Source organism: Mus caroli, chromosome 18, assembly GCF_900094665.2.
Source record: "Mus caroli chromosome 18, CAROLI_EIJ_v1.1, whole genome shotgun sequence".
Taxonomy (NCBI): domain Eukaryota; kingdom Metazoa; phylum Chordata; class Mammalia; order Rodentia; family Muridae; genus Mus; species Mus caroli.
In genome coordinates, this window is record NC_034587.1 from 20990681 (window position 1) to 21010958 (window position 20278).

Sequence of the window (20278 nt, forward strand, 5' to 3'; positions counted from 1 at the left end):
TTTCCTCCCCAACTTGCTTTTTGGCCATGGTGTTTCCGTTTCGTTTCGGCCATGGAAATCATAACTAAGACAAGTAGGATGCGGGAGGATGGCAGGGAAGAAGGGAAAGGGAGGGAGAAAAAAAAAGGAATAAAGTTAGAAAATTCACTTAGGAAAGGGATTAAGTTTTTGGGAAAAAGAGGGTCGGAAGAGAAACCGATAGAGAAAAGAAGCAGGTCACGAAGAGCTAATAACCGGCCCTAGAAAGTTTTTCCAAAGGATGATGGGTTTTGACATCGAACCACAGCAAAGTATGAGCTTTGAGTCAAGCGGGTCCCCTATGTTAAAGCTGGGAGTCGCTTTAGGGAACTTCCTGTCCCTAATTCACAGAGCGCGTACTTGGGAGGGTGCACCATAGAGCTGTGATCCTCCCACATTCCTAGAGCGGCCAAGCGAGGTCGCATTGCATCCAAACGGAAGTTGAAGGAATTGTGGGTGGCGGCGTTTGACCGGTAGTTTCTTCAGCGTCGGAGAGTAAAGGAGGCTTCTTGGGCATGGAGAGCAGGTGGGTTCTTGGCCTAGTGTTCTGTGGACAGCAAGTTCGTGCTCCCTGGGCCTTACATTCAACTGCATGAACGTCCGAGATGTTGGGGCTGGTGGAATAACGAAGAGGATGAGCCCGCATTAATCAGCCTGCAGAGCTGGAAAAGAGATACCTGACTTGTGTTAGAATCGAAGGAACGAGAGAGAATAACATACTCTTAATTTTTAAAGCCAATATTGTCGTTCCATTTACACCTCTACTTTAGTATTAATTCATTTCCAGTCTTGGTTTGAACATCTCTTCTCTTATATGGGGAATTTTGTCTCAGAGGGTTAATGTCCACCTCCTAGGTGATCGGTAGGGAAGCTCTCACCAAGAGGAAACGCACATGGAAGTTAAATATATTTTCTCCTTTACGTTTTTCATATCTAGAAACTCTAGTCTCAGAAATGACATCTCTCCTCTGTACAATGGTTCTCATCTGAGCTCAGGGCTACCGAGTTGCCTGCTAGCTTCAAACCATTATGTGGACAAGAGGATCCTACAGAAGAAATGGTAATCTTCCGGTTGCTTCCTGAGGTGTCCAGTTGTGCCCTATGGAGATGTTCAGTTACGAATCTCAAGACCATCACTTTCTGTCAGGTGAGCCTCAGTGCATTTCAGGTTCCTTGGGTGATAGCAGTATTCTTCACTGTCTACATTCGCTTATGTGATACCATGTCTTTAGTGTTCCAAGCCAAGTCTTACAGTTTTGTTTTGAGTTTTAGCGATCCAGTATTTATTCAGTTGCCTCTTCCTTTTAATAACGGATTATCGTTTATTTTGACAATTTCATACATGTAAACAATGCATCTTGATCTCGTTCATCCTCGACGCTCTTTATGAGTTCCCCCAGACATGGTCCCCACTTCATGTCATCTTTTTCCTAAGCTGCCTGTAAGAATGTTGACGTACTTTATTGGCTTGCTCTTGTAGACATAATCAGGGTTTTAATGAGGACAGTGACAACATCGTGTCTGAAGGATAGCATTTCACAGTACTCCTCGCCGTCTTCCAACGTATTCAGTCTTTCTGCCCTCTCTTCTGGGATGTTCCCGGAGCCTAGGGAATAGGAAGGTTATAATAGATGTTCTGTTTAGGACTTAGTACTCAATGGTCACTTATTCTCAGTACTTTGACCAGTTACAAGTCTCTGCATTAACTGCTGGCCACTGCAAAGAGATGCATCTCTGGCCACAGTTGAGGACAGCACTAACTTATGTGTGTAGCCTCATAACAGAAGTGGGTTCTTCACTAGGGCCTGTGGTTTTTAAGCTGGACTTAGAGTGCTAGGCATAAATGATGCCCTGTGGAGCTGGTTCTATCTAACCCCAAAGCAGCTATTACCCCCTGTGGTGGTTTGAATGACAATGGGTCCCTAGAGGCTAATATGTCTGAGTGCTTAGCCATACAAAGTGCCACTAATTAAGAACCATTAGGAGGTATGGTCTTGCTGGAGGAATTATCCAACCGGGGGAGGACTCAGAGGTTTCAAAGACCCAAGCTGGGCCCAAGGTCACTCTCTTCCTGCTGCCTGTAGATCCAGATGTAGACCTCTTAATACCTCTCTAGCACCATGCTTCCCACCATGATGATAATGGACTAAACATCTGAAACTATAGGCCAGCCCCAATTAAAAGCTTTATTTTATAAGTTGTCACGGTCATGGTGTCTCTTCCCAGCAGCAGAACTGAGACACCCCAATGACCCGTGTGTCATTATTGTACTGATAGGCACATCTTGCCTGGCAGTGCAGTGTCTTAGTTTTCTCTTGCTGTGCTAAGATATCATGAACAAGACAATATAGAGGAGGGTTTATTGGAGGCTTACTTATTTCAGAGAGTTAATGTCTGTAACTATCAAGTCAAATAGTATGGCAGCAGGCAGGCAGGCAAGGTGCTGAAGCAGTATTGTAGAGTTCACAGCTTAAGACACAACCACAAGTTAGAGAGAGCTATCTGGGAATGGTGTGGGCTTTTAAAACCTCAAAAAAGCTCACCCCCTGCAATACTATCTCCAACAAGGCCATACCTCCTAATTGTTCCCTAATAGTCCCACCAACTGGGGACAAAGCATTCAAAAATATGAGCCTAGAGGAGCCATTCTCATTCAGACTACCACAGTCAGTATGTATGTAGTGTTTGTAGCTGGGTAATATCATTGATGGGTTTTCTCTCTCAGTGGCTGGCAGAACACTGTCAAGCACTATGAAATCTAACCCGCAGGAAGAAAATTAGCAGGTCAGTTTCAGCTTGATTTTTCTAGGTCTTGCAACAAGAATGTGTTATATGTAATAGAGTCTTACCTCCCAGTTGTGGTGGGTAGTCAGGAACAGTGGCATTAGACAGTAATGTTTTGGGAGGCCTGACATTAACTCACAGGGTTCATGCCTGGCACTAAGATTTTCAATTTATAACCCATGTCTTCTGGGGGAAACATTGTCCCCTCCATGCAGGGTATTTGTGTTCAGTATGGTGAGATATTGTCAGGACAGACCTGACCATGTTTTTGGTAAGATTGTGGAATGGTTTTGGAACTTTGTGCAATAAAAGCCAGTGTAAGAGAAGAATGTTGAGGGCAATGCAGAAGATTGAGGCTGACTGTGAAGTGTCAGAAGGAAGTTTACAGACTCTATCATGGGTGTTTGCTATTTTGAATTAACATTCTGTCATTCTGATCAGTTGATGGTTAACAAATAGGCACCATTGAAGTGAGACCTTTGCATTACTGGGACAATTGATTCTGGTTAGCTGGAGCTAAGAAATTAGCTGCAATGAAGAAGAGACCAGCATCACTCAGGTGAAATCTTCTTGGAAGTGTTTCTTCAAGGTCAGCACACAGAAACTGTGTTCCTGAAGCAGCCAAAAGTGTAGCTTGTACTAGCAGGTGAACATGGTAGTGTAAGAGTCACCTGGGTGGTACTGGCTTTGAAAACATGGAGGCGTCATGGAAAACAGCTGAGACTTGGCACTTGGAGAGGCTTGAAGAGTGTGGCAGTTGAAAGCCCAGGACTGAAGGGGTCGTGAGGAGAAGTTGAAGCTTGACACCATGAAGAGAAGCTTTGAGAGGCAACTGGGGAAAGTACATCCCAGTTGCAGCAGCCAGTACCATGGGATGACCACCACCAACATCAGCACTAGTGGAGTGGAACCTGCCAGGAAGCAGCACACACGTGCTCTCTCTCACACACAGACACACACACACACACACATACACACACACGGGATGGGGGGCACTCTTTTCCTGAAGTGCTACCCCCTAGTAGACCTGTGTACTATAAGAAAGCAGACTGAAGACTGAACAAGCCAAGAAGCAGCACTCCTCCATGGCCTTTCATCAGCTCCAGGTTCCTGCCCTGTTTAAATTCTTGTAATAGCTTCCCTCAGTGGTATTTTATTACAGCAATAGGAACCTTAACTAAGACAGCTACTCCACTCTGGATATATATTTTGGCTATTAAAATAAATAGAGCTCTTTTTTTGTCTTTTGGCTTAGGGCACGTGCGCGCGCGTGCGCACACACACACACACACACACACACCCCACTTAACCTTTGTAATTCCAGTCTAGATTCTTCTGGATGATGGAACATGAGCTATAAGACTATGAGCTCACTGCTATACTTCCTTTTCGGTGAGATTTCCTTTTTTGGAGGTAGTATTATGTAGGATAGCAGAATAACAAACAGAATTTTCATTAATTTTGTATCTATACTATGAATTTAATTCTTTGAAAACAATTGTCTGCCATTTTCATGACAAAGCTGACCCCATGCAATGAATCTGCCTCCAATACACAGTGACTGGTCCCTCTGCAGGAAACGTTGTCTTGGTATGTAGTGTTGACTTTGGTTGTTGACTATTTGGCATCTAGAATTGGTAACAGGCATTTCTTCTTGGGAGAGAGGAGATGCATATTTTTGAAGCTGTATATTTCCTTTATCCTGGGCTGTGACCATTCTGCATACGAATCAACCTTGCTAGTGTTGGAATAGAAGCCAATTGACCTTGTGCTGTTGTCCTTGGGACATTCAAAAGTAGCAACCCTGGCCAGGTATGGTAGCATACATCTGTAATCCCAGCACCAGTGAGCCTTAGGCAGGAGGACTGCTATGAGTTCAGAGTCATCTTTGCGCTACAAAGTGATTTCAAGGCTATACCACAGGACCAGGTTTCAAACAAAAATGTGGGGGATGGGGGTGAGAGGTACAGCTAATCCCTGTTTTCTTAACACTCAAGAGTTGAGGTGCAGGGGCCTGGCCATGGTGACGCATGCCTTTAATCCCAGCACTTGGGAGGCAGAGGCAGGGGGATTTCTGAGTTTGAGGCCAGCCTGATCCACAGAGTGAGTTCCAGGACAGCCAGGGCCTCTATAGAGAAACCCTGTCTTGAAAAACCAATTAAAAAAAAAAAAAAAAAAGAGTTGAGGCAGGAGAGTTGCCATGAGTTCCAGGACAACCTGAACTATAGATCTCAAAGAACAACAAAAATAGCAAACCAACAATTTATTTAGTCATTGTAAGAGACAGTGAGTTGGCTTCGAATTGCACTTAGCACCCAGACTGCCAACCTGCGTTTGCGGCACAGGACCCACTTGGTACAGGAGAGGACCAGCTAACTTCCACAGTTTATCCTCTGACTTTTCCACACGTGTCCTTCTGTGTGTGTTTGTCCTGGGTGTCTCTTCCTTTTGTATAGACATCAGTTCTGTTGGATTAGAACTCTACCTTGTGATCTTATTTGACCTCCTTAAGGGCCTTATCTCTAATGCCAGTCACTTTGTGGGTTAGGATTTCAACATATGAATGATAGTAGGGAGGGGCACAGTTCCTGGAAAACCAAACAATATTCTCTTTAAAATGCCAACCTTAGGTAGCTATCTCAACCAAGGCTCAGAATTAGCAGAGTTCAGCATACACATTGCTAGAATAGGTAAAGAAAGAGGCTGGAAGGGCACAGGAACAGAAAGCATGCTGGGAATTCTAAGAATGTTTCTGGCAATTTTGCCTTTCTTAAACTAAAAAAGTTTAGTTTCATTTTTTTCATTGTTGTTTTTGTTTTTTGCTTTTTTGTTTGTTTGTTTTTTTGGTTACTTCAGTTTTTTTTTGTATTCTGAGACAGGATTTCTCTGCGTAGCCCTGGCTGTTCTGGAACTCGATTTGTAGATCAGTCTGGTTTTGAACTTGAAGATCTACTTGCCTCTGCCTTCCAAGAGCTGGCATTAAAGACCTGTGCCACCATTACCCTGCTAGTTTCAAGTCTTTGAATTGTCTATCTCTGTAGATACATAAGTAGGTGTATATGCTTTTCTGTGTATAAAATACTAATAAGATTAATTTTAAAACGTTAATATTTTCAAGGAATGTTTTGTTTTGTTTTGCTTTGTTTTGTTTCGAGACAGGGTTTCTCTGTAGAGCCCTGGCTGTCCTGGAACTCAGTCTGTAGACCAGGCTGGCCTCAAACTCAGAAATCTACCTGCCTCTGCCTCCCAAGTACTGGAATTAAAGGCGTGCACCACCACTGTCCAACCAAGGAAATTATTTTTATTGGAGTAGTTTACCTATAACATGATTGATATGTTTAGATTTAAATATATATGCGTGTTTTATTTTCTTTGTTTTTTTTTTTTTTTTCATCATTTGTGTATAGTTTTCCATTGTAAGGCTTTTTGGGTTTTTTTCACTCTCTATAATCACAGTCTGTCTTAGATGTGTTTCTATCAATGCCTTGAGCCCTAGTGCTCCAGCCATTGTGAGTGATGTTTTATTATTGCTCTTACAGATCGTGTACAAAATAATTTTAAATTCATCATTTATTCATTTTTGTGTGTATATATGTTTTATCACAACATCTTAGCAACAGAAAACTAATTTCTGGAGAAACTGTACCAGGCTTGGGGTGTTGTTGTGATAAACTCTGTGACCTAAAGCAACTTGGAGTGGAAAGGGTTTATTATTTCAGCTTAGAGTTTAAAGTCCATCATGAAGGGAAATCGGAGCAAGGAATCTAGAGGCAGGAATCCTAGAGGAACTGGCTTGCTCTCCATAGCTTGTTCAGCTTGCTTCTTATACCACCCAGGTCATCTGCTAAAACACACACACATACACACACACACACACACACACACACACACACACACACATTGGGCTGGGCCCTCCCACATCAATACATCAATCATTAATCAAGATTATTTTGCCTACAGGCCAACATGATGGAAGTATTTTATTCTCAATTTAGGTTTCTGTTTCCAGATGACTCTAGCTTACGTCAAGTTGACAAAAAAAAAAAAAAAAATCCCAAAAAAACAAAACAGCACAAGTGGCATAGATGAAATAGACATGGCTTTTAGAAAAAGTGTTAGAGGCTCCAGAGTTCAAGGTATATACCCAAGTATATGGTCAACTGTGCAGTAATACTTTTCTACTTTAATGAATCAGTAGTGGGACTGTAATTGCAGGCCAAATTTAGGAACCATATTTGTGATGGTTAGCTTTAAGTACATGATACAACCTACATGAACTGAGACTAGTCTCAATTATGGGTGTGGGATTGTATAGGCTGGGTTTGCCTGTGGGCACGTCTGTTGGGGATTGTCTTAGTTATGTAGTTAGATATGGGAAGATCCAACCCACTGGGGGTGCAGTGTTCCCTAGTGGAGAAATCAGGCTGAGTACACGCAAGCCAGCAGGTTGGCATGCCCGCCTCTCATCTCTCTGCTCTTAACTGTGGCTGTGTTGTGACTAACTGCTTAAAGCCTCTGCCACTGTAACTTCCCCCACAATGATGGGCTATGGTCTGGAATTTTAAGATAAGTTAAACCCTTTCTTTCCTAAGTAGCTTGTTGCCAAGATATTTTAGCAACTGAACTTAAATTAGAACAATATTCAAAGATAACTGTCCAAATTGCCAATCAGTTGGCCGGAGGTCCTTTGGCACAACCCAGAAAAACTCATGGGTAGATAGGGAGAAGCTTGTCAAGTGCTGCTCTCTGGCCGCCATTATTTCCCTTAGTGTGTGGCAACATTGAGCAGTAGGCAGCAGGCAAGCAGAATAGGAAGAAATGACACCCACTTCTGTCACAGTCTTTGTGAGTGTCTTGGGTATTGGAACCTCTAAGTGAACTGGACCACTTCCTGGGTTTACGCTGGAACTCGGAAGGGCAAGACCAGGGATGAGAAAGAAAAAGTTAAAACCTGGAGTGAGGAGGGATGCCATAGCTGATGATACAAGCCAGCACACAGCCATATCATAGCTCCTTTCTTTGGTAGAATAGGGAAGCAAAAAGCAAGCTGAAAGGACCTCTAGTTCCTCTTTTGCAAGGTTCATGCTGGTACAGTCAGCAAAGCATCTGACATCTCAGTATCTGGAACATTTGACCACAGTTTTACAGTGAAACTGTTAAGAGCCCTGGGGCAAGTCCATTGCTTGTCTTGCCAAGCAGGACCCTGGCAAGGAACAAGGTCCAGCACTTGTTCCATCTACAGGGTTTCAAAGGGCCTTTGATTGTACCTCGTCCCCAGCATGGTAACTCTCAAACTCTTCCAACAGCTAAAGCCTGCAGTTCCTTGCCCTGCTCCTTACAGCTGTTCATTCTTCCAGCTCAGCTGTCTTCTCTTGCTCTCTTTTTCCACTGCCCTGCTTCTTGCCCTGACCACATTTGTTTAGTAGCTGTTTCAGAAAGCAGGCTTCCTTGGCCATTAGCAACTTGGCCTGCCATCAGCAACCAAGACCACACTGCCTTGTCTCCCCTGTCTCAGTGTCTCTGTTACTGTTTTGTAGTTCCAGCTCTGCTCACACTACTAAAGGGAGGCAGGAAAAGGTACTTGAGTACAGCCTGTATCATGCCTAATGTTACACTGTCACCAGGAGTGGCTTGTCTAATCTAAGACGAGGTGTTTAAGCCATCACAGGTTTTTATTTGGACTAGTTGCAGCTAATTGTTCAGACCAGTCACAACCTTTCCTCTCATCAGCAAAGGCAGTTATTGGGCCAGGCTCTTTTTAACACTAGTCATGGCAGTATCTCCTAGATATTGTCCGGTGAGCCTGTGCAAACAGCTGTGATCTTCCTGTTGTTTTCTCAAGATGTCTTTGGAGTCGTAGATTATGGATGATTATGGCCTAAGGGTTATCTAGCTGCCTGTTTGATAGGTTTTTTGGTTTTGGGGGTTTTTATTTTTACTTTTTAAATTCATGTTAGCCAGCGCAGCAAGGCGGATAGGTGTCAGTGTCTTGTCTTGTTCACAGGAAAATAAATTTAAAGAATTTACCACTGACACAAATAGTGATTTTTAGCTCATTTTAATAATACTTAGCATATCCCTGTTGCCTGGAGATTGCTAAGATGAAGGATCCATGCTAAGGAAGCAGGTACTGAACTCTCGAATGGTGTCTCAGTTGTGTTGGAGTTGCCATTAACTGTTCTGTAGAACTTTCTCACCAACTGAATGGTTACCCTGAGACTCAGTCTCCTATAACAACCAGTTATTGCAGTGTATCTTTAGTATATGAAAGTTCTCACCTGCCTAGGCATGTACCTGTACTGCATAAAAGGGGGGAAATTTCTGATTACTAGGGGCAGAAATCAGGTAACTTACTAGCACTTTGTCTGCTTTGCTTGGATCAAAGTTAATGAGGCGAATGTCTAAGGGGAAAATAAAGAGTCTGGTGATGTATGTGCTGAACAGTACAGAACTGAGACTCACTTCCAGACAGTTCTTGATGAAGATTCAGGTACTGAAGAGTTTAGAGCCAAGAGCCAGGTTTCACAAAGGAGACCACTGCCAGAGCGGCCCTGCTGGAGGTCACACTGGAGAGGCAGTCCTGCTGAGGTTACACTAGAGAGTTCAGTCTTAGGAGAGGGGTACAGTCATGGTGCTAAGGCAATGGAACTGTGAAGGTCAGTGCTGAGGTGACCCTGAAGGGTCAGGTGGTGAAGAACAGGTTCCGGAAGTCACTCTCTAGAGTTCAGTGCTGAGGGAACAGCCTCTTCCGCGTTCTGCACTGAGCAGACTGGGTCCTGAGAAGCTGATTGGGTTTGGGGAGAGTTCCTGCTAATGAGGCTCCCAGGGGAGTTACTGCTAAGGAGTCTGGGGTGGACAAGTTTTCTCTGACAAGTGGAGTCATAGTTCATACCAAGACCTTGGGAGCTAAAGAGTTCAACAGTAAGGAAGAGATAGCCAGACAATGGCTGCACTTCCTGTGCCTGGGCTCTCAAGCAGATTTTCTGCTTGCCTGTCCGAATGCTGATTTGCCTTAACTTCTAAGGAAGTGGTGGCCTTCTAGACATGCTTGCCTCCAGATGGAATCCACAGCTCCCACAGAGGTCACCAGAAGGGCTCGTTAGGGATGTAAGAACACAACAAATGATGGCCTTGAAATTAACCAAACTGAATCTCTTTGTGCCATTGATCACTGCTCATGGACAGCCTTTTTTTTCCCTTGTCAACATAATGCTGCTGTGTATTTGTGGACAGATCTTATGCCTTCAGGAAGTGTGGAGTCTGGTGATGCCCTGGAGCCACTGTAGGCTAGACATCTTCAGTTGGCCTTGGGGAGATTTGGACTAGAACTTCAATGTGTGGAAAGGGCCTAGACCACTCACCCAAAAGCACATTGAAAGTAAAGGAGAGTGAAGAGGCTCACTAGCATTCCTGAATCCAGACTTTTGGTGAAACTGCTAAGCTGCACTCTAGAAAAGGAACTAGGTATTTATTCTCCATATCATTCAAAGTCTTGTGTTTTTGGAGGTAAATACGGTCCATGCTTTAAAAGAGGTAAATATGCTCCATAACTTAAAAGAACATTACCTAGAGGTCTGGGGTGTAATTCAATGATAGAGCGCTTGACTGGGAGGTGAAAAGTCCTGAGTTCAGTCCCTTGTATGTTAAAAACTGCCACTAAGTGCCGGGTGTGGTGGCACATGCTTTTAATCCCAGCACTGGGGAAGCAGAGACAGGCGGATTTCAGAGGTCGAGGCCAGCCTGGTCTACAGAGTGAGTTCCAGGATAGCCAGGGCTACACAGAGAAACACTGTCTCGAAAAACCAAAATGAAACCAAAACAAACAAAACCAAAAATGCCACTAAAACAAAGTATGGCCAGTTAAACGTCACAAAGTCCCACTTCATAGGTGCATTTTAACACCAAGCCAAGCAGGAATTACCTTTTCAAATCTAATAGCAAAAAATGATTTTGATCCTTGATCCTCCTGCCTACTCTCTATAAGTGGTAGGATCAGAGGAAAGGGCCACGAAACCCCACTTGATTGGAAGTTTAATTAGTAAGCTGTAGTATTGTCCATATATTGCATATGTGGAGGTAGGAGTTCCATGTGCTGGCATAAAGAGAACTGTGTGCTACTGTGTGGCCATCTGGAAACTTAGTGTCTGCTAGTGCTGCACTAGTTCAGTGATGCCCGCAATTCCTTGTTGTTGTTTAGTATCTGCTGGTTAAATATATCCCTTGACAGTTTCATACATGCCCATAATACATTGTTACCCCTTGTCTTTATGCAACCCCTGTTAGGGGGTTACTAACAACTCCTTTCTCCCTGTAAGTCCCTCTCCCACATTCATTCCAGTTTGGTTTGCTTTATGATTTCAGCCAAGAGAGTCTGTGTGTCAAACAGGTTTGGAATTATCCATTGGATTCTGGTGGGCTCACTGATAACAAATGGAAGGCAATGATTGTCCTCTAGATTCCATCAGACACCAGTAGTTCAGCAGGTAGAGTAGGGTCCGTTGAGTTTCTCCCTGATCTATAATTAGGTTTTAACAGACTCTGACATGTGCAAGCCCAGTACAGGCAACCACAATTCCTGTGACATGTGGTCTGCAATGGTCATGTCATACCTCAAGATAGTATTTTATGCCGGGCATTGGTGACACACGCCTTTAATCTCAGTACTTGGGAAGCAGAGGAAGGTAGATCTCTGAGTTCAAGGTCAGCCTGGTCTACAGAGTTCCAGGTCTACACAGTGAGACCCTGTCTCAAAACAAAACAAAACAAATTATTTCCCACCTCTTGTCACTCTCTTGCAGCTCCTGCATTCTTTCCACTTTTTCTTCCACACTGTCCCCCAGGCTTTAAAGGGAGTGGAACAAATGTCCTGGCTTAAGAGTAAAACTAGGCATCCTGATCAGGTGTCTATGTTCTCTGCAAAGAAAAGTCTCTGATTAAGGATGAGAGTGGTAGCAGGAAAGTAAGCCAAAGATAAGCTGGAGGCTTCCTCACTGCTGCCTAGCATTCATAGTGCTACCTGAAGGTACTGTGGAAGCTACTTGAGAGATAAGGCCTCAATATTCTTATTTTGCTGTGAACCCCCAAAAACTACAGTGCTAATTTGCCAAGCAAGATGGGGCCACCAGTATAATAGCAGCACAGCTTTTCTGAAGGTAGACAACCACTTGGGTTAAATTGAGGCTTGCTTGACAAAGAGACTGCATGCCTGATACTCTCAAACCCAGTCAAAAACCCATAGCTGGGGAATAGACCCTAATGAGTACTTTACTACTGTGGTTTAACTAAATTGACATGGCACCAGACTTCAGTCTAAATATTTATGTTTATGCCCTTAATTTTTTAAGTCTGTCTTTGGAGGCTAGCAAGATGGCTCAGTGATAAGAGTATTTGCTGTTCTTGTCCCAAGTTCACCAACCAGCAGCCATGTGCAACAGTTCACAACTGCCAGATCTGACACCCTCCTCTGGCTTCTAAGGACAGTATACACACGTGACGTAAGCACATACACTTAAATAAACATGATTTCCTTAAGTGTGCTGGCACCCATGTAAATACATGAAACTGGTCTTTGTGTCAAAATTGATTTCTTGTTACTCTCATTAATGAGTGCCATTTGAGCAAGTGGAAACCCCTTGGCCATCTTACTGCTCTGACCCCCTTGTTTGTGAAACCAAATTTAGTTCCCTTTGGAGAAGAGAATAAGTAGTATCAGAGTTCTCTTGCACGAGATGGATATTGTTACCTGGTAATTCCGTTTGAAACTGATTGCTGTACTGGAAGTGCTCTGACTTTTTGTATAAGTTGTTTAGAACACAGCATGTGTTCTATGGTATAACAACTTTATACTGTTTCTTAAAGGGGGGTGCAAAGGAATTGAAAGGTTTTTATTTCCCTTTCATTATTTTTCTTCAGCATCTTATTTAGCCTAAGTATCTGAGCATTGCTAGATAAAATCAAACCATCTTCCCTTTCCTACATTTTTGTGCTGTTTAAGTATAATAAGTTATCAGCTTTAATCATGCTTTTATTATTGTAGTGAATCAATCTCATTATTCCCAGGCCTCCTGTGAAAATCATACCTTTGTATCTGATAAGTACCTTCTACAAATGTGTGATCCATATTTGTTGAATCTTCCTAGTTTTCCTCAGTATTTATCAATGTTGGGAAGCCTCCCGTTTCGTTTGAGTCCACTGCCTTGCAGTCTGTCAACCGTGTGGGGCCACCTGTTACCGCGTTCTCCCCTCTTACTGTAGTCTGCAGGCAAATACTGATTTGCTCTACCTGGAGCTTTCTTACAACATGGAACACATTTTCCATTTAGATTTTGTTTATTATTCCAGATGGTGAGACTAAGATCAAGATTGGAGAGCCAGCTACAGAGGAGGAAATGACAGGAAAGATTGGAACAGTGACTGAAGAGTCCGGTAGCCTTGAGGAGGATGTTCCCCACGACTCCAAAGGCAAAGAATTGTGTGAATTTGGAGAAGAATTGAACGATCAGATGCTTTTCAGAAGAAGACAGTATAACTGTGATGAATGTGACCAAAGCTTTGCTTGGAGTACAGGTCTTATTAGGCACCAAAGAACTCATTGGAAACCTTATGAATGTGAGGAATGTGGAAAGGCCTTTCGGATGAGCTCAGCCCTGGTTCTGCATCAGAGAATTCATACTGGAGAGAAGCCCTATCCTTGTAGTTGGTGTATTAAAAGTTTTAGTCGGAGCTCAGACCTTATTAAACATCAAAGAGTCCACACTGGTGAAAAACCTTACAAGTGTGATGAGTGTGGCAAGGCCTTCAGTCAGAGCTCGGATCTTATGATACATCAGAGAATCCACACAGGAGAAAAACCCTACCAATGTAGCCATTGTAGTAAAAGCTTTAGCCAGCACTCAGGCATGGTTAAACATCTAAGAATCCACACTGGAGAGAAGCCTTACATGTGTAACCATTGTTACAAACATTTCAGTCAGAGCTCTGATCTTATAAAACATCAAAGGATCCACACTGGGGAGAAACCATACAAGTGTGATGTATGTGGGAAGGCCTTTAGTCAGAGCTCTGATCGTATTCTCCATCAGAGAATCCACACTGGGGAGAAGCCATATCCATGTGCTCAGTGTAACAAAAGTTTTAGTCAGAATTCAGACCTTATTAAACACAGAAGGATCCACACTGGAGAGAAACCGTATAAATGTAGTGAATGTGGGAAGGCTTTTAACCAGAGCTCAGTCCTTATTCTGCATCAAAGAATTCATACCGGAGAGAAACCCTATCCGTGTAACCAGTGTACCAAAAGCTTTAGTAGGCTTTCAGATCTTATTAATCATCAACGAATTCACACCGGAGAGAAGCCTTACCCATGTAGTCAGTGCAGTAAAATGTTTAGTAGAAGGTCAGACCTTGTTAAACATTACAGAATCCACACTGGGGAGAAGCCCTATGAGTGTGATAAGTGTGGCAAAACTTTCAGTCAGAGCTCCAACCTTATTCTCCACCAGAGAATCCACACTGGAGAAAAGCCATACCCTTGCAACAGCTGTTCTAAAAGTTTCAGCCGCGGTTCAGATCTCATAAAGCATCAGAGGGTACACACTGGAGAAAAACCATATACGTGTAATCTGTGCAGTAAGAGTTTTAGTCAGAGTTCAGACCTCACTAAACATCAGAGAGTGCATTCTGGGGAGAAGCCCTACCACTGTAGTAGTTGTAACAAAGCCTTTCGTCAGAGTTCTGACCTTATTCTCCACCATAGAGTTCACACGGGAGAAAGACCATATGCCTGTACACAGTGCACCAGAAGTTTCAGTCAAAAGTCAGACCTGATTAAACACCAGAGAATTCACACTGGAGAGAAGCCATATAAATGTATGTGTGGGAAGGCTTTTAGTCAGTGCTCAGCCTTTACCCTTCATCAGAGAATCCACACTGGAGAAAAACCGTATCCATGTGCTCAATGTGGCAAAAGCTTCAGTCAGCGCTCTGATCTAGTTAACCATCAAAGAGTCCACACTGGTCAAAAACTACAAATGTGACTGATACCTGTGTGAAGCCTTCAGCACTGTGACCAATCTTACTGGATATCAGAGGATCTGCAGGAGCCGTTTGCATCTTCTCTGAAACGGGGAAAAAAGAAAAGTCTGCCTCCCAGGCAGAATCAAAGCAGGTCAGAGTCTGTTGGCAGATTTCCCAGCTTGCTGATGCATGGAACAATAAGAGGAGGTGTGCTTGAGGCTCAAGTCAAGGGGCTGAATGTTCTGTTGACCTTGGTGGAAGGAACAGGGAGGTTATTGGATGGGAACAGATGTCTTATGTGTATATTGCAGCAAATTGTTAATACTGGCTTGTGGCTTTGCTTCCCATGGTTCTGTAGTATAAAAAAGGCTATGAGAAATACACTCACTGCTGGCGTGGTAATGACCTGCAGCCCTCCAATATCTGTCTCTTGCATCGTTTTTCTATCTTTCCTATAATCATCCTCACTTCCCCCTCAGAGGCTGTTCGACTTCATGCCAGCCGGACTAGTTCAAGGATCACATAGAAGAGAAGCTTCTGACCTCATGTTCAGGGAAGCAGATGTTTTAACAAATCTGATCTTGGTGATTTTAAGTAAATCCATTCTAGGCAGGCACATGCCTTTAATCTCAGCACTTGGGAGGCAAAGGCAAGTGGATCTCTATGTTTGAGGCCATCCAGGGCTACACATAAAAATCTGCCTTGTGGGTAAAATTAGAACAAATGGGAGGTGGGGGAGGGAAGAGGAAGAGATTCATTCTAAGGAGGAAGACTGCATAAATGTGGGAAAGCCTGTAGTGTACAAATGCTACTAGAACAGAATCTTATCAATGAATGCTATAATGACCATAAAATAGGTTTTAATCAATGTTCAGCCCATGCTCTACTTTAAAAACTTTAAAACTTTAAAAACTTTAAAAAAACTTTAAAAAAACTTTAAAAAAAACTTTAAAAACACTGAAAGATGAATTTTATAACAATTTACACTAGAGCCAAGAATTACTGGTATGGAAATCCTAAGGTGCTCTGGGAATTGTATGAAAATCTTCATTGCTTGTAATTTTTTAAAAATGAATTAGTAGGCAAAAATAGAAATTCTTACCTTTGCTGTGATCTAAGAAAATCTCTTACTGGGACACAGTTCACAGAGATTTATATTATAAAAATGTATAAAATTAATGCAGAGTTTATAAATTTTAAATATCAATGTGGAAGATCTCAAAAGTCAGAGGGAAATATATTCATCTTAGAAGCTCTACCTTTACTGAGTCTAAATTACCAACTGCGTATCAGAAATGATTTTAGAGGATGTAGAGAAAACTTAAGTCCTGTAATTAAAAAGGTATTAATATTGACCTCACATGTGTGCCCTATGCTCATGCTAATATCTATCTCTGGAATTTGATGGTAGAAGTCTAGTTTGGATTTTCCTAGTGAGCATGAGTCCCAATGGTATACACTGCAGTATTAGTTCAACTTTATTTACTGCATTAACAGTAATGCAGGCCAAAATTTTATTGGTCTGAAATCACTTCACACCCTCTGAACACATGAAAAATATTTTTAAAGAAATGTATGTAAAAAACAATATTTTCTTATTTATTGAACAAAAATGGAGCTGTGGTATTGCAGTACTATGAGTTTAGTAGTTCCTTGGTATCCAGAAGGGATGTTCCAAGGCATAGCACTTTATCAGTCCGCTGATAGTCTTGTTAAATTCAGGTAGATTATGACTAGGCACAGTGCATTACCCTAGCTGATAGACTAGCAGTTCTCAGTTCTAACATGAACAGCTCCAAACAGTGCCATCGACTTGAGTCCTAGTGTCAGTTCGTTGCCCTCCTCACAGCCAGGACATCAACTACCAGCAGTTCTTGTCATTTTTCAACAAATGGAGCTAGCTGTTCCAGTCACTGGTTACTATCCACTCTCAGTGATAACAACTCTAAGGAAACCAAGTCAGCCTGCTTTATCCAGAAATCATAAATATGCAAAACCATCCAGAGATTTCATTGGTACTTATGCTGCAACGATGCATGGGCTGACCAGATAAGGATGAGAGGAGGGGGGCTGGTGAGATGGCTCAGTGGGTAAGAGCACCCGAGTGCTCTTCCGAAGGTCCAGAGTTCAAATCCCAGCAACCACATGGTGGCTCACAACCATCTGTAATGAGATCTGGCGCCCTCTTCTGGAGTGTCTGAAGACAGCTACAGTGTACTTACATATAATAAATAAATCTTAGAAAAGAAAAAAAAAAAGGATGAGAGGAGGGCCAGGTTATATAGGGAAAAGGGATTGACTTCCATAGATTCATGTCCTGTTGGTGAACTACCGGCTATACAGTTGTAGGTTGTGAGTAGGGCAGAGGCCCTTCATGGATATGAATGGAGACAACTGAAGCAGCTGAAGGATGACAGCATGAGTACTCCAAGCCTTTTGTACAGCCAAAGCAAAGTTGCACTGACTGTTTGCATTTCAGAAGATTTTGCCCTGCTCTATCACTTGGTCAGCCTAACACTATTTCCTTGTTTAAGTGCTTACTGTGCACTGTGTCCATAACTTGCATTTTGAGATGCCAGATTAGTAATATGGTTATCCCTTTACAATTTCACAAAAGATTTATTCTTACTGTAGACCTTAACATCCTCAGATTTTCTTCCCCTCAAATGAAAGCCTTCCACATTTTTACTTCTAGATGATAATAATCTTCTCTTCCACATATCTTTTTTTTTAAGATTTATTTATTATTATATCTAAGTACACTGTAGCTGTCTTCAGATGCACCAGAAGAGGGCGTCAGATCTCATTACGGATAGTTGTGAGCCACCATGTGGTTGCTTGGATTTGAACTCAGGACCTTCGGAAGATCAGTTGGTGCTCTTAACCACTGAGCCATCTCTCCGGCCCTCTTCCACATATCTTAATTGCCAGCATCATTACTTTTTATCTTGGGGCCATTGTTGAGTACAGTAAGGATTATTTGAACATAAGCCATGAGAGTATGCAGACAGCTACCAAGTGACTAATGGGGAAGGTAATCCCTTTATAGATGGTTGTGAGCCACCATGTGGTTGCTGGGAATTGAACTCAGGACCTCTAGAAGAGCAGTCAGTCCTCTTAACTGCTGAGCCATCTCTCCAGCCCAAAACCACTCTTAAAAAACACCAGAGAGGGGCTGGAGAGATGACTCAGCAGTTAAGAATACTTACTGCTCTTCCAAGGGACCTGGGTTAAATTCCCAGCACCGTCATGGCAGCTCACAAGTGTAAGCTCAGTTCCAAGGGATTTGACACCCTCACACACTAGAAACTCCAGTAATAACAAGGCAAAACCAAAACCTACCAGGGAATGTTCCGGGGATTGTGAGGCTACTTTGGTCTTGTGAGTCCTTGTAGTTCTCTACCCCAAAGATTGTTCTTTACCCAGTTCCACATGTGCTCGTGACTATTCAGATACCTGGGCAGAATCTTCTGGAGAACACGTGTCCTCTCTGCATTTTCTCCCGGCAGTTTGTGTGTCTTGAATCCTGAAAAGCATCCAGCCACACCAGATTCCTGGGTCCATTTTCCACTTTGGAAGACCACTAAGTTCTGCTCCTCCCTCTCCTTGTGGTGGCCTAGAAACTCCAGTAAGAACAAGGACCCAAAGTCTACCAAATTAGTCTCTCATCGCACCATCCTTTGCTTTATCTATATTCGTTACTAATTCAGACAGGTTAGACCTGGTCCCTCTAACTCCACTTTGACCCCAAAATTTCTAAGTGATTAAAAAGTCAGCATATTAAGCTAATTAAAATACCAACAAGAAGAAGGTTTGGTATTGTGAGAGGTGAGTAGATAGGAGAGAAACCTGGGTCCAGTGATAGGGTTAACTTTAGACAGAAGCAGCCAGTACCTCAAGAAAATGTAGCCCGCCAACATAGGGACACTTAGGGTGGCGGTGGTTTTCTAAGTGTATGTTTATGATTGTGTGTATGCATGTGGATTTTTCTCAAGGAACAATAATACAATTTATACAAGTTTGCCAAAGAAAGTTTTTCTGAGAGACTTAGTTTGATGAAAGAGCCACATCAGAATAGCAACTGTGAAGAACTGAAGCAGTGCTGGACTTACTTGAGATGGTAAGAGCAGACGGTTGGAGCAGAGTGAACAGAAAGTCTTCTGTGAGGGCAGAGACACATGGACGAGTGGCAGGAAGACCCAGTTAGCACTGGCTAAATTAGGACCATTCTTTTGAATGCACTGAGAGTCTATGAGAAATTCTAGACAAAAAGCACCATGACAGCTAAGACTAGTATGAAAAACAAGGACCATCCGGTTTAATTCTTAAATGCTTTATGAGTTGGATTTTTTGTTGTTGTTTGAGACAGGGTCTCACTATGTAGACCAAACTGGCCTGAAACTCAAGAGATCTGCTGGGATTAAAGGCATCTACCAGCACCACATCCTTATGGAGGATATACAGTAGGAAATAGATTAAAATAGTTTTTTACTATCCAAAACTTGAGGCTACAATCCGAGGAGTATTCTAACACTATAGACTTCATTGGTGTGAAACCATGTATGTGTATATGTATATACATATACTATGTAAAAAAAATATATATATATATATATATATATATATATATATATATATACACACACACACACACATACATATACACGTATACATGTACACACATGTATTTGTGTATCTTAGGGTTTCTATTGCTTTGATAAAACACAAATGCAACTTTGGGAGTAAACAGTCTATTCTGTTTAAACTTCCACATCATAGTTTATCACAGGACTCAGGACAGGAACTCAAACTGGGCAGGAACCTGAATGAGCAGAGACCTTGGAAGAGTACTGCTTACTGGCTTGCTCACGGTTTACTCAGCCCACATTCTCAGATCATCCAGGATCACCTGACCAAGGTTGGCACTACCCCCAACGGGCTGGGCCCTTCCACATCAATCAAGAAAATGCCCTACAGCCGCATAAGATTCTTTTCCCAAATCAGGTATTGGGCTTGTACAGGTATAGAATGTCCCCTTCACCCAAACCGGTTAGATAAAGGTAATTTTGAAGGGTCCCAGGGACCCCATACATTGAAGGCAGTGTCCTAAGAGCATTGTTAGCTAGGTACAGCAGTGTGCTGGCAGGCAGCGAGACACAAGCCAGTAATTTTGGAAGAGGGAATCTTAACTGAAAACATGCCCTCACCATAATGGCCTGTGGACAGGCTTGTGGTGCATTTTCTTGATGACTGATGGGGGAGGGCCCAAGTGCACTGTGGTTGCTGCCAGCCCTGGACTAGTGGCCTGGGTGCTGTAAGAAACCAGGTTCAAGAAGCGTCGGGTAAAAGCCAAAAAGTAGCATTCCTCTATGGCCTCTACATCAGTTCTTGCCTCCAAGTTTCTGTCTTGAGTTCCTGTCCTGACTTAATTTGGAGATAGGGCAGGGTAGGAACTCAAATA

General features: G+C 42.7%; 1 protein-coding gene across 1 annotated transcript; it reads left to right on the forward strand.

Annotated features, from left to right (window-relative positions):
- Positions 1-467: 467 nt before the first annotated feature.
- On the forward strand, positions 468-15237 carry LOC110285192 (zinc finger protein 271). Its single transcript, XM_021151173.2, has 3 exons — positions 468-544; positions 956-1165; positions 13144-15237. The coding sequence occupies exons 2-3, from the start codon at positions 1120-1122 to the stop codon at positions 14835-14837; spliced, it is 1740 nt and encodes a 579-aa protein (XP_021006832.1). The 5' UTR covers positions 468-544; positions 956-1119; the 3' UTR covers positions 14838-15237.
- The last annotated feature ends 5041 nt before the right edge of the window (positions 15238-20278 follow it).